Below are 14,529 nucleotides of genomic sequence, written 5' to 3'. Positions count from 1 at the left end.
GACTTCATGCAAACACACCTGACTATTCCATTTTTAAATCTCTGGTGTCTCTTAGCTGGCAACAAACTGAAGCAGTGTCCCCTAAGGTCCCCTCGTTTTATCCTGCATGTGGGGCAGTGTTGATTTCGTCGACTAAAACTATGACGAAAAATGTTCGTCCACTGCGTTTTTTTCACTCACTGAAGCGAAATAAAAACTAAATAAAAACTAAGCTGTGATGACTAAAACTAACACTAAATATATTGACAATTTCGTCAACAAAATAAAAACTAGACTAAAACTTTAGGGAGGGACTAGTGGAGAAGAGTGTCATTTTATGCTTGGTTGCTCTCAGGTGTTGCGTGCTGAAAATAGCCGATCTACAAGCTCACAAATGTGAGCTTGTAGATCGGCTATTTTCAGCACGCAACCAAGTGTAAAATTAGTCATTACGATGCCATCAAGGCCTGCCAAAATACATTTCAGTTGATTAAATCAACTGTAGATTTAGTCGCCTAAAAACGTAATGATATTTAGTCGACTAAAACTTGACTAAAACTAAAAACTTTTCAGTTGACTAAATTATGACTAAGACTAAATGACATTTTATTCAAAAGACTATGACTAAAACTAAATCAAAATTTGCTGTCAAAAACAACATTGATGTGGGGTTCTGTTCAGTTCTCCTGACTGGAGGCTTTTGAATGATGCTTTAAAAAAAGAATATATACGTATACACTAGGGCAGGGATGGGCAACTTTGAAGAGGGTGAAGGCCACTAAATTTCCAAACTCACTCTGGGGGGCCACATGGTTTATCAGCACAGTCGCCCAATCGCGACATCAACTCAAATAGCTCATAATAGTCACAGATGTGATAAATAAGGGATATTAACAAATATTATTCATAGTAACTTTGTTTTTATTTCATTTCAAATGCATTTAGTAATGCTTCTATTTCATTTCAAATGCATTTAGTAATGCTTCTATCAGCTTTAGGAACTTAAATATAGCTGTACTGTTCAACAAAACTTGACATTCCTGAGTGCTATGCCTTTCAGAGTATTGCTGTAACATTAAATATATACAAAAATGAACACAAGAATTACAATTAATAAGGCTTCTATGAAAATAATATGCTACTCAACTGTATGAACATAAAGCTCAACAAAACAAAGCAGCATTTCACTTGTAGGCCTATAATACTGTTACCTCAAATATAGCCAACAAAAATAAATCAAAATTGCATTTAATGCTTTTGTCAAACACAAAGTAGCATTTCAGTTGTAGACCTATAATACTGTTACCTCAAATATAGCCAACAAAAATAAACAAAAGTGCATTTAATGCTTTTCTTGAACACAAAGCAGCATTTCAGTAGTAGGCCTATACTACTGTTACCTCAAATACAGCCAACACCATTAAATCAAAACTTTAGCCTGCTGCTTAACCAGAACAGGATATTCTTCAGTGCTTCATATACAATCATGCTTTTCAGTGTAATAGTGTTATCTGAACACTACAAGTAAACAGCATATCCAAGTGATAGGTCTATACATTTTAGTGCATTTCTACATGGCTCCCTTTCTGATATATTTATCAAACCTCATGTATTATCATCATCAGTCATTTACCCTCACCCACAGCGGATTCATGGATAGTCTTTTAATGAGACACTTGTGGTCTCTCCTGTTGGCGCACAATAGAAGGAATGTCAACTTCAATGTTTGTGCATCCGATCTGCATCAGATGGAACAAAGTTTCATCTGACAGCCTGTTTCTCTCCTTTGACTTAATGTGCTTCATGTTGGAGAAGTTGCTCTCACAGATGTATGTGCTTCCAAACATACTGGCCATTGAAAGAGCAAAGTCCCTGAGGAGTGGAAAGCGGGACTCAGGTAGCAGTTTCCAAAACGAAATTCCCGTCTCGTTTTTCTTCTCTTGAAAAAATGGATCAGACTGTAGTTCGCACAGTTCAAGCTGCAACACTGGGGGCTGATCTGCGACGTTGGCTGTGAGGGGCGCGGCAAACAGCGCTATCCGTGACTGCATACCGTGGAAATCTTGAAAGCGCTCATTAAATTGCTGTTGCAGAGTTTCAATGTCGCTTCTGTACTTTCCGAATATTTCCTCACATTCGGGGGCATCTGTGCGCATCTCTTCGCATGCAGTAAAGTGGGTCAACATCGGGCGGTCAGATGAAAAGCCATGTGCGAAAAGGGAAAGTTTATTCCGAAATCCGTCCATGTGAGCATAGAGATCTGATACGGTTTGATTTTTCCCCTGCAGCTGCGTATTGAGGCCATTAAGGTGCCCAGTGATATCCGTGAGGAAGGCCATATCACAGAGAAACTCAGCATCTCTGAGTTTAGTGCAGTATGCGCTTGTATCGCTCGTGATCTGTTCCTCCAGGAATGTGGGGATTTCATTACGCAGCGCAAAAAACCTCTCCAGGCACTTTCCACGGCTCAGCCACCTGACGTCTGTGTGAAGCAGCAAGTCGCCATAAGCCGTATCCATCTCTTCCAAAAAAGAGAGAAACTTTCTGTGGTTCAGTGACCTATTCGCTCCTCCACGAATTAAATTGGTAACTTTGGTAACCACCTCCATAACATGGCTGAAGTCCAGACGCTTGGCACAGAGGGCCTCCTATATCAGATAAAAACAAAATAAGAGATGGAGTATGAATAACTACTCTCGCATATAATTTGACTACACTCGAAATTGCAAATGTATTAGCTTATGTCACTGGTTCTCACACTTGTTCGTGTCAAGGACCCCAAATTGTACTGTAATAGCCTGCTGCGACCCTCATAATGCCGGGGACCCCCATAGGAGAATATATTTTATGGCTCTAGCAGTGATTCTCAACCATTTTAATTTCAAGAACCCCCGGTTTGTCATGCATTAGGCAACGGAGCCCTATTAAATGATATTTCTCTATCTGAGACCCCAATTTATATTGTAAAATCAAATCAATGTTAATTTAACTCTGAATGAACAAATGGACCCATGGTACACTCGGAGTTACATACCCAATAAGGGTCCATTTGGTTACTATATCAATTAGCTGGGGACACCCTGGAACTCCCTCAAGGACCCCTGGGGGTCCCTAGACAGGCGGACACCACTTTAAGAACCACTGGCTTATGTAACCAAACGTACCTGATGTATAATGCAGTGCAGGATCGGACACTCAACGCCGCTCTGCCGTAGAAGCCCAGCGAATCCTGTGCGTCTGCCTTGCATTGATGGGGCACCGTCGGTAACAACAGCTGACAGCTTATCAACCCCCCCATATTCTTGTACAGCACTTTGAACTGCGTTAAAAACATCCACACCCCTTGTTGTGCCATGCAAAGAGGCCAGTTTAAGCAGCTCCTCGTGTACTCCAAATGAACTGTTAATGGCTCTCGAGTAGATAAGAAGCTGACTGACATCTGTCACATCTGTACTTTCATCCAATGCCAAGGAGAAGTATTTGCAGTCATTCAGGGCTTGTTTTATCTTCCCCTCGACGTGATGCTGGATGTCAAATATTCTACGCGTTACTGTACGACGGGAGAGAGGCACGGATTCAAAGTTCGCTGCCATGTCCTCATTTCCAAAAGATTTAGCCATCAGAATTGCGCATCGCTTCACCATTTCACCGTCTGACAATGTTTTTTTATTTTTAGCAAGATCAAGTGAAACCTCATAAGATGCTTTGAGACAGGACTCCTGTACAGTTGTAGCTTTGGCAAAAAGGTCCTGTTGTTTTTTTACTTTAGCTTTCAGGTCCGCGACAATAGCAGATCTGGCAGCTCCAGTGTATTTCTCATATTTGTCTTTGTGGTCTTTGGTGGTGTTATAATGGCGATTTAAGTTGTAAACCTTCATGGAAGATTGCATCTGTAGGCACACCAAACACATTGGCTTGCCTTTGAATTCTGTAAAAAGATAATCCATTTCCCATCTTGGCTGAAATGTACGGTTCTCCTGGTCAATCTTCCTTTTTGCTGCACACATGTTTATTTTTCCCTCCTCGCGGTCGCGGGCCAGCTCAGCAGCACTGCGTGACTCAGCGTTAGGCGTCAGGTTAGGTTACGTCCGGTTACGTTCTGGGCTGCGTCATGACGTCGTGTAATCTAAAGAGCCCTTGTCAGAGGCGAGAGCGCGCTCTGCTGGTAGACTGTTGTAATGAAAATTTCTCATGGAAAATTGTATGTTTGCAAAGGCTGAAAGCAATAATAATTTATCAATATTCGGATATCGGCCGAGGGCCGCACTGAGTGACGGCGAGGGCCGCATGCGGCCCGCGGGCCGCCACTTGCCCATCCATGCACTAGGGCATTAACGACTTGTGATTTTTGCAAGTCGACTCGACTCAGTAAAAAGTTGAGTTGAAGTCGACTTTATCGTTTGATGACGCCATCACATCACACACAACCCCCCAATTATTTTGGGGGGCCCCCAGGTGATTAGCTTAACTAACTGTAAACAAACCAACATGAAGTTTAAGTGTATAGAGGGTATCTTCACATTTCTAAAGTGCCAATTTAAGGACTTTTTAATATCTCTAAAATGACAAATTAAACATTGGCCAAATTGTCAATTAGAGGCAGAAATTGTGAAAATAGCCGATCTACGTTGTGAGCATGTAGATCAGCTATTTTCACAATAGAAAGTTTTTTTTTTTTTTTACTTCGACTTTCGACTTTCTCTGGTGGGAGTCGTCTTGTGTAATGAAGTCGACTTGTCGACTTTGTTAATGCCCTAATATACACACACTTTCACCTTCAGTTGATTGAGTGGGTTGTGCTTGGCACGAACGCACATGCACACATACTCACGTACGCACACATGCATACACATAGAAACGGCTGGTGTGAATCTAACTGGCGTGGGACAAATGGGATAGAAATAGAGACCACCTGGTCTGTGTGAATAATGTGCATGTGTGTGCATTCGTGAGAGACGGAGAGATGGAGAGGATGTAAAATCCTCCACTTGTGCCCCTCCTCTCTCAATCTGTCTGTCTCTCTCCATCTGTCTCTCTCTGACTCTCTCTCTCTTGTGTCCCCTCCTTCCCCATCTGTCCCTGTCTCTCTCACCCTTCCTCCATCTCTCTCCCTCCCATTCCCTTCTTTTCCCTCCCTCCTTTCCCTCTTCCTCCTCTCCTCCCGCGCCTCCAGGCCAACAACAAACCGGAGCTGGAGGCGGCCATGTTCCTGGACTGGATGCGTCTGGAGCCTCAGTCCATGGTGTGGCTGCCGGTGCTGCACCGCGTGGCCGCCGCCGAGACCGCCAAGCACCAGGCCAAGTGCAACATCTGCAAGGAGTGTCCCATCATAGGCTTCAGGTATAGTGTCCCATCATAGGCTTCTGGTATAGTGTCCCATCAATAGGCTTCAGGTATAGTGTCCCATCAATAGGCTTCAGGTATAGTGTCCCATCATAGGCTTCAGGTATAGATAGATTTGCATAATCGTCATAATCATTTCCATGTTGAGAAATGTTAATATAGTTACCAGTAAGACTCCCTAAGCAGGAGATAAGCGACCGCCAGGTCGCATGTACAAATCGGCCTGATGGTGGTGCCAATAGGACAGATCCATGTTGATGACATGACTCTAGTCTTACTTTGCGTGGCGGAAAGTCTTATGAAGTATGTTATTTCCAGGTCCGTTTTACCAATTATAGAGTGTTTAAATGGTGCGGGTATGCAGCTCGGCACATAAAAGGTGAATTGATCCCAGTGCATGATGGAGGACATTTTCACGATACATTTTGATCTCCACAATACGATTATCATGGGTATCACAATAAACGATAATAACGATCATTATCATAGGCTTCTGGTAAGAGCCGTTGTGAGCTTGTCAGATTCACTCACAAGATTTGACCGTGTATCCACATCTTCTACTCCTAGGGGAGGGGTTCCCAAATGATTTTTGAGGGGTCCCCAGACGATTAGCTTAGAGAAACACAGACTTTTGGTGATAATAAGACTTCCGTCGCCAGTGTCCTACTGTGTTGTGGATGGTTGTGGTTTTCATAAAACATATTCCTATGGGTAACTAGCCAAACATAGACACTGCCACGTCAGGATATTTCCAGCGCAGCTACGACGGAAATATATATATATATTTTTTTGAGGGGGCGCATCTAAAAACCGCATGTTTTCTGTGTCAGCCCGCTAATAATAAAAAAAGAGCAAGTGTGTCTTTCCAGACTTGCCAAGCGCTGTAATACACACAAATATAATCCTACAGTCACGAAGCCAGAGCAGCAGTAGAAGCTGCAGAGATGCCAGTTTTTAACACTCATTTAGTAACACAGCACTGTGACGTGTTGTGGCCGCGACCATAAACCCTCGCCAAACGTGTTGCATTTGTCCCTCGACCACACTTTGAGACCCACTGCTGTAGCCGAGTGTTTCCAGCATGCTCAATATCAGCACCCTCACTCTGTTTGACCAGAATGGAACAGAGCCTTCATTAGTATAAGTGGTAAGACCAGTGATGGATGGTGCATTCAAAACCTGAAGAGATCTGTTTGTTTCTAGTCGCTTCAATCGCTACACTTTGGTCGCGCTGGTCAGCGTTGGGGAAAAAATGATGTCACCTCAGAATCAAGAAACACACCTGGAAAAAAGGGAGTCCCCCCCCCCCCCCCAAAAAAAAACAACAAACAAAACACCCAAAACGTTTCCGGTTCCGCAGATAAATATTGTGAAAATAGCAGATCTACATGCTCACAACGCCTCGCAACGCGGGGCGCCTCTTGCTTACTTAATATTTGCCCATTTAGCCAGTAGACAGTAGCCTGTAGAATATTCGACTATTCGAATACTTTGAGGTTCGAATAATTAGAATACTTTAAATCACTATTCGTGAATGCCCTAATATGTCACCAATAGTTCACTTTCTGTTCTGCTCTTTCATCTTCATCTCTCTCTCTCTTTCTCTGTGTGTTTCCTTGTGCGTCTCAGGTACCGGAGTCTGAAGCATTTCAACTATGACATCTGCCAAAGCTGCTTCTTCTCGGGCCGCGTGGCCAAGGGCCACAAGATGCAGTACCCCATGGTGGAGTACTGCACCCCGGTACGTGGCCGTGCTTTACCACGTCATTTCACTGAAACAGAGATACCTAACGAGGGTGTGTCGTAATTATCGTCACCGTCGTGGGGGTTAGAAACCTCTTATTTCCACATTCTAACCTGGTGTTTTTTTTTTTTTTTTTTTCATTCTCTTTCTTTTTCCCGTAAATGACCCACTAGGGCATTCACCAAATATTCGAATATCAAAGTCACTGTTCGACGTTGTTCACCAAAGTCGAATATATATTCTTTTTAAATTATTATTATTGTTTTCTCTTTAAACAATATATATTTTATAAAGCTTGGCTAGATAGGAAGTCATAAGAATGAGTTGTCAATGAATTTGTTAATGCTCTATAACAGGGGTTCTCAAACCTTTTTAGGTCGTGACCCCCAAAATAAACACATTTGAACTGGGGACCCCCACCCTGACACCCTGATCACTTGAAATTATAGGTATTACATTTAATGTGACTCGGTTCCGCAGATAAATATTGTGAAAATAGCAGATCTACATGCTGTGAGCATGTAGATCGGCTATTTTCACAATGTTCGCCTCTTGCTTACTTAATATTTGACAGTTTGGCCAGTCCTGTAGAATATTCGACTATTCGAATACTTTGAGGTAGAATAATTCGAATACTAAAAATCACTATCCGTGAATGCCCGGCTACGACCCACGTGATCATACTACAGCATCACACAAAAGCATTAAAATGAGCAGATCCAAGGGGGGGCACGGTTGGCGCAGTCGCTAGCGTTGTCGCCTCACGGCTAGATGGTCGGGGCGCTGAGGGGGCGTGTTCTCTCCTCCGCGTCATCAGTGCCCATACCCAAGGTGGGGTTGGCGAAAGGGCCTTTTCTGTGTGGAGTGGGGGGCCTCCGAATGGAGGGGAAAGGGACTGGTTGGAACAACGTGTCGTGTTCCTTCCACGCGCTACGTCCAGCCGGGGGAAACTCCCCTCTGTCCTCCTCATGCACTGAAGGAAGCATGAGCTCAGTTCGAGGGGCTCTCCCCAGGTTGGCAGAGGCAGAGCAGCGCCCAGGATTACAGCTTAGGCAATTGGCACTGGGTGAAAAAATGGGTTTAGAAAATGTTTTGAGTAAAAAAAGGAGCAGATTCACCAGTTCGAAGCTTGGAGATCTGCTACTTATGCAATTTATTTTGTTTGATTTTAATCCTGAAAAGTACCAGTTGCAAGGTTTTCAAGCGACAGAGACGATATCCATATACTAAGGGACAGTTAGCCGAGTGTTAGACTAATCTGGGAAATAAATCTAAATCAATAGCTTTCTTCACAAATTTCATAAAGGTGTCTACTATCACCTCTGAACTTCTTCAATCACAACTCTCTTCGGAAACTTTGTGGGAGCCAATCAAAGTTGGGGGTATCGGGATGCCTGGGATTAAAGGGGATAAAATGGAGAAAAAAAGGCCAATATGAGCATATGGAGTGTGTAATTAGGGTATTTTTGGGCTGCTGAATCCATTCCAACCATTAGTTTTCAGTTAAAACGACTCCATTTGGCCATAAAATAGGCCTAATTGGCTAAGGCTTAGCCTTAGCTAATTAGTGATTCTCAACCTGAGGCCTGGGCAGCCATCTTTAACAGCCATCTTTAACATACTTATACTTATATAGTATATACTTATACTTATATATTTTAAAATACTACCTAAGTAACTAGGAAGGTTCCTGTGAATTGTACATTTTCACCACACACTGACAGAATATGTGTGTGTCATACAGTGTCTCTGAGAGATGACATTTCAGGTGTATATATACATAATACTGTCTGTGATGATGATGCCCCACTTTCAAGCACGGCCTGTGCTTTTTGGGGACCCTAGAAACAAAACCTCAAGTGTTATGTAAAAGAAAAAAAAGAAAAGAAAATAGAAGCAGTGCAAAAATAGCAGCTCATTCGTTGTATTGATCCCATGTTTGCGTCTAGGGGACGACAACTCACCGGTTTCTATTTGTTAAAGGATTTGCTCTGAGGTAGACTATACTGTTTTAGCCTGTGTGTTTGCACGTGTGTGTGTGTGTGTGTGTGTGTGTGTGTGTGTGTGTGTGTGTGTGTGTGTGTGTGTGTGTGTGTGTGTGTGTGTGTGTGTGTGTGTGTGTGTGTGTGTGTGTGTGTGTGTGTGTGTGTGTGTGTATCCACCCTTCTGGAGAACAAGGCTGTCTTTGTCTCTCCTAGTCTTTCTCTCTCTCGCTCTCTCTCTCCTTGCTTCACTTTTGTCCTTTTCTCGTCCCCTTTACCCTCCTTTACCTCTTGTGACAGTCCCACCTTAAACTGTCTCTCTCTCTCTCTCTCTCTCTCTCTCTCTCTCTCTCTCTCTCTCTCTCCCTGTGCCCGTCTCCCTCGCTCTTATTATATCTCTGCCATTCCTTTCCCCCTTTCCATTATCGCTTTCTCTCACTCCCCCCTTTCTCTCCTCTCCCCATCGTATCTCTCTCCACCTCCACCCCACCTTTCTTTTTCTTCCTCCCTTATCTCCGTCTCTCTTTCTCTCTCTCTCCGTCTCCCAATCGGTGAAATCTCTCTCCGCCGCTTTCTCGCTCGCTCTCGCCTTCTCTCTCTCTCTCTCTCGCCCTCTCTTTCTCTATATACAGAGATCCCAGAATAACGAATAGCGAATGGATTTTTTTTTACAAGCGCTGTATGACGGCTGTTTGCCAGTAGATTCTATACTTTTACAATGAGAGCCTATATGCGTTAATTTCACAAAATAGACCCGCAAAATGGACAGAGCAGAACGAAGTATTGAACGGTATTGAGAGCTTTTCTTCACAGAGTGACATAAAGGCTGTTTTTTTTTTCCTTTTCAAATAAGAGCATGCTGAAGTTGTATAACCTACTCAGTTTGTTGTCAAAAACATCGTTTGGAAAGTTGCAATACACAGGCGCTTTCTCTCTTCTCTCAATCTCGCCATTATTTTGTGTGTGTGAGAGCAAGAAAGAGAGAGAAATGTTGATGATTCGTAACATTACAAACGGATAACCGATCTAATAAGGTCACATACTGTATTTAAATTAATTGAGTGCAAAGGACCCCATAGGAAACAAGCCATAGGCTTTCTTGGGTTTAAAATCCTACTGGCAGACCTTGTATTGTACTGTACTTTACTGTGCTTGTCTTTGCAAGCTGTTTATATAGTATCCAATCAATCAATCAATCAATCAATCAATCGTGTCACAATGTGTCATGCGGCTATTTTTAGAACAAATAAACAACAACCTATAACAGCAACTTATAACCTAAGACGCATTTTGAGAGAATTTGCACAAATCTTCTCTCCCTGGCATGAAATATTTTCAGCAGGAGGGCCCGTGGCCAAATACCGATTCATTTGCGGGTTCTTCTTGACAAGAAAAATTTTGAGAACCACTTCCGAATCAAATGGACCCTTGCGGGTCCATTTGATTCCATTTGTACACTCTCAGTTACACATCTGTATGGGGACATTTGGAACCCACTCAAGGACACTTTGAGACCCACTGGTGTAGCAGAGTGTTTCCAGTGAGCCGACATGCACACTAGCAGCACCCTGATTCTGTTTGACCAGAATGGAACAGAGCCTTCATAAGTATCATCGGTAACACCTGTGAAAGAAGTCGAAAGAGACCCGGAAGTAGAACAAAATGGCGTCTGTGCAAGTGTGCATATACCCTATGTGGACGGGTGTCCGAGTGTATCAAAGGTTGCGTTCGGAAATGCGCACCGGGTTAGATAATCACCCGCGTCACGGTTACTGAGGTTAGGTTTAGGCATAGTTTTACTGAGGTTAGGGTTAGGTTTAGGCATAGTTTTACTGAGGTTACTCACTACAATGAGGACACACCCGGTGCGCATTTCCGAACGCACCCTTTGATACACTCGGACTGAACAACGTGCAAAAAAACACTCTCCTATGTGGACGTCTCTCTCTCTCCCCCTCTCTCTCCATCTCTCAGGAGTGTGTGTGTATGTGTGAATGTGTGTGTGTGTGTGTGTGAGTGTGTGTGGAGGGTCTGTTCTCAAGTGCATCCAGAGATGTAGTGTGTGCGCGCGCCGACCTCGTCATAGACAAGTGTTTATGCATCTGAAGTGCGCGGGGGACCAGGTCTTAGAACGGGAGCTTTTGACGTGAAGCATGGGGCGATGAGGGACTCTCATCATCACATGATGCTACTGTCCATGCAGAGCACTTCCACTCGGCATTGTTCTGAGTGTAGGGCTCTCCAGGAGATTTATACCTGCAGGCCCGCCGTGTTGAGCAGCGGACTTCTCTCAGGCCATGTCGGCCTGGCACCGCGGTGATAAGCTATCCACCGCGGTGTAGTCTTTTTAAGTCATAAAACTACAACATTGCGTCATTACTCGCGGTGAAGAGCTATCCACCGCGAACCCAGACACATCTCTCTGTTTTTACTTTCAGACAGATCAACCCATCACCCCGTTCACTGATTGGTCGATCTAGACCAGTCAGTCACAGTGATAGGACTTCACCATGACTGACTATGATGGCCTCCACTTATTTTCTAACTTTAGGTGGATAGCTTTACACCTAAAAGTTGCGGTGATAGGCTCTTCACCGCAGACTCTGATAAGGGCTTGAGGCAGAGGATGGAGGTTTATCTGATGTGAGGGCAGGCGATGGGGTTGGAGGAAGGAACTGACGGAGTCGGAGGCTGTTTTAGACCAGGGGTTTTCAAAGTGGGTGACGGGGCACCCTGGGGTGCCGTGATGCCAGTCCAGGGGTGCCGCGAGATAATTTGATAATATTTGGAATTCATCAATATCACTTCACTATGCTTAGTAAAACAGACCTGATTTGCACTGTACTTGGTGAGTTCTTTTTTCCATCTACGACAACTCTTCACCAAAAATAGCAGATCTACAAGCTCACACCGTGTCACATTGTGACGCGTTGTGAGCTTGTAGATCGGCTATTTTTGGTGAACCTTCCCCCCAGAATAGGCATGCTGGGGGGAAGGTCAAGTGGTTAAACGTCAAGTATAACGTTATTTTCAGTCAGTTCTGATGGAAACAGATATTTCTCCAATAGGATGTAAGATTCAAAAAATTAACAGTGTAATTCAGGGGTGCCGCGGATGAAAGAGTTATTTACAGGGTTGCCCTGAGTCAAAAAAGTTAGAAAATCCCTGTTGTAGACCACTGGTTCACACGCAGCATTTTGCTTAGAAAAATCTAAATTCCAAGTTCCCATGCCAATATGTTCAAAATAAAACGGCATAATGGCAAATTAACATTGCTTTCCATTCAATAACAGTTGTACTAGTCAAGGTATTGATGTAATTTGTTTTAACAATTTACAGATGAGCAGGGGGTCCTCAGAAGACAGCGACAACCATACTAATTTATAAAAACTAGTGAAACATTGGTCCAAATTGGCAATAAAAACTGAGGGTCGCTTTGAGTCCATTAATTCATTTATGTATTTACTCTGGCAGTGAATGATTCAATATTTCCCCGATAAGAAATAAGTCACCAGTGGCAGGCTTTGTTCCCCAGACTGTGATCAAGATCTTTTAAGATCCATTCTGTGTTACCTCTACTGTAAGAGCACTGACATGAAGGAGCTCACACCCCAAGAGGAGTTACTACAGAATGAACAACACCACTTCTATCAGGAATAGTTTAGACCGAGAGATAACATGACAAATTAGACCTTTTTATGTTTTCCTTGGAAAACCCCATCCACCTTCTCACGTCTGACAAAGCTGTGTCAGACGTGTGTCCCTGGTTAAAGGACAACTTTGTTTTTTTACAACAAGGGTTCATATTTTAGATTGTAATTAGAGAAAAGAAAAAAGTGAGTGTTAAAATGTTTTCATTTGCTTTGTTCTATTGTTTTATCGCGTTTAGCGTGCTAAAATGTGGGGCATGCGTACGCATGGGGGCATGCGTACAAGTGGCTAAATATGTCTTTTTAGACACAATAAGCCAGCAGTTTCTTTAGTGCTATTTACAGTAACACTTCTAGCCCCCATAAGTCACATCCAACCATGAAAGGTTGCGTTGTATCTTGGGAATAGGCTTATTCTTTTATTCTGTACACATGCCCCCAACCACTGAAATAATTTTAACACTCATCTTTTATATTCTTTAATTACAACCTAAAATATGAACCCTTGTTGAAAAAACCCGAAGTTGCCCTTTAAAAAAAAGTAAATAAATAGAAAGAAAAAGGAAGAAAATAAGAAGAAAAGTGAAGGCTTCGTAATGAGTTATGGCATTAATTATGTTAGGTGTTTTTGGGGAATGGAGTTCAGCATATGTGACCTAGTTTCCCCCTTTTTTGTGATGATTTTCATTCATTTTCAAACAAACAAACAAACACATCTAAGAAATTCCATAAATAAAACATCATAATTATTAAGAAGTAGCGACAAGCTCGCAAACGTGGCACAAGAACTGCTATTTTCACTAGTTTGGGTTCCGGGCAAACGTCTATTAATTTCTCTTTTGGGTCTCGAGCTAAAAAGTTTGGGCGCCACTGACCTAGTGGAAAACAGTGAGGCTTAAGAATCCCCAGGGAACAGTTTAACAGGGGTCACCATAAAAGGGGGGCAGGGTGAGCGCAGCCTGCATTATTTTTAGGCCGTGTAGCAGCGGGCTGAAGGCTGAATTGTGTGCATTCACTTTTGTAGACCAGTGGTTCTCAAACTTTTATCATTTCTTTCAAAGACCCCCGTAACTTTGAGAGTCCGTGCAAACGGAACCAAATGGTCCCATTTGCACGTGTTAGTTAGACCTATAACTTGAGTTAGACCTGTAATTAAGGGTCCATTTGGAGCCACGAAGGTCCCTGGATCCCCACTTTGAGAGGCACTGTTGTAGACTATCATAAGTGTAGGTCATCACACAGGCATGAGCTTGTATATCTGCAATTTTTCACTGGTTAAAGCATTCAATACTTATAGGCCTAAATAAATCTCTCTCTCTCTCTCTGCCTCTCTCTCTCTCTCTCTCTCTCTCTCTCTCTCTCTCTCTCTCTCTCTCTCTCTCTCTCTCTCTCTCTGTCTCTCTCTCTCTCTCTTTCTGTGTAGACCACATCAGGGGAGGACGTCAGGGACTTTGCCAAGGTGCTGAAGAACAAGTTCAGGACCAAGCGATACTTTGCCAAACACCCTCGCATGGGCTACCTGCCCGTCCAGACCATCCTGGAGGGGGACAACATGGAGACGTGAGACACACGCACGCACGCGCGCGCGCGCGCACTCACTCACTCACTCACTCACTCACTCACTCACTCACTCACTCACTCACTCACTCACTCACACACACACACACACACACACACACACACACACACACTCACTCACTCACTCACTCACTCACTCACTCACTCACTCACTCACTCACTCACTCACTCACTCACTCACTCACTCACTCACTCACTCACTCACTCACTCACTCACTCACTCACACACAAATATTCGAATATCAAAGTCACT

General features: G+C 43.4%; 1 protein-coding gene across 1 annotated transcript in view; it reads left to right on the top strand.

Moving 5' to 3' along the window:
• LOC308280209 (dystrophin-like) overlaps window positions 1–14,529 on the top strand; it is a gene marked incomplete at both ends in the record, with an annotated part of 562,770 nt that overhangs the window by 523,197 nt on the left and 25,044 nt on the right. Inside the window, 3 exon segments of the mRNA XM_080720472.1 lie at window positions 5,153–5,319; window positions 6,952–7,063; window positions 14,122–14,258. Of these exon segments, the coding sequence (XP_080576598.1) occupies window positions 5,153–5,319; window positions 6,952–7,063; window positions 14,122–14,258 (416 nt within the window).

This window comes from Nannobrachium achirus (genome assembly GCF_963921795.1).
Source record: "Nannobrachium achirus genome assembly, chromosome: 24".
Taxonomy (NCBI): Eukaryota; Metazoa; Chordata; class Actinopteri; order Myctophiformes; family Myctophidae; genus Nannobrachium; species Nannobrachium achirus.
Note: the sequence above shows the minus strand (reverse complement) of the source record. Positions and strands in the feature narration are given on the sequence as shown.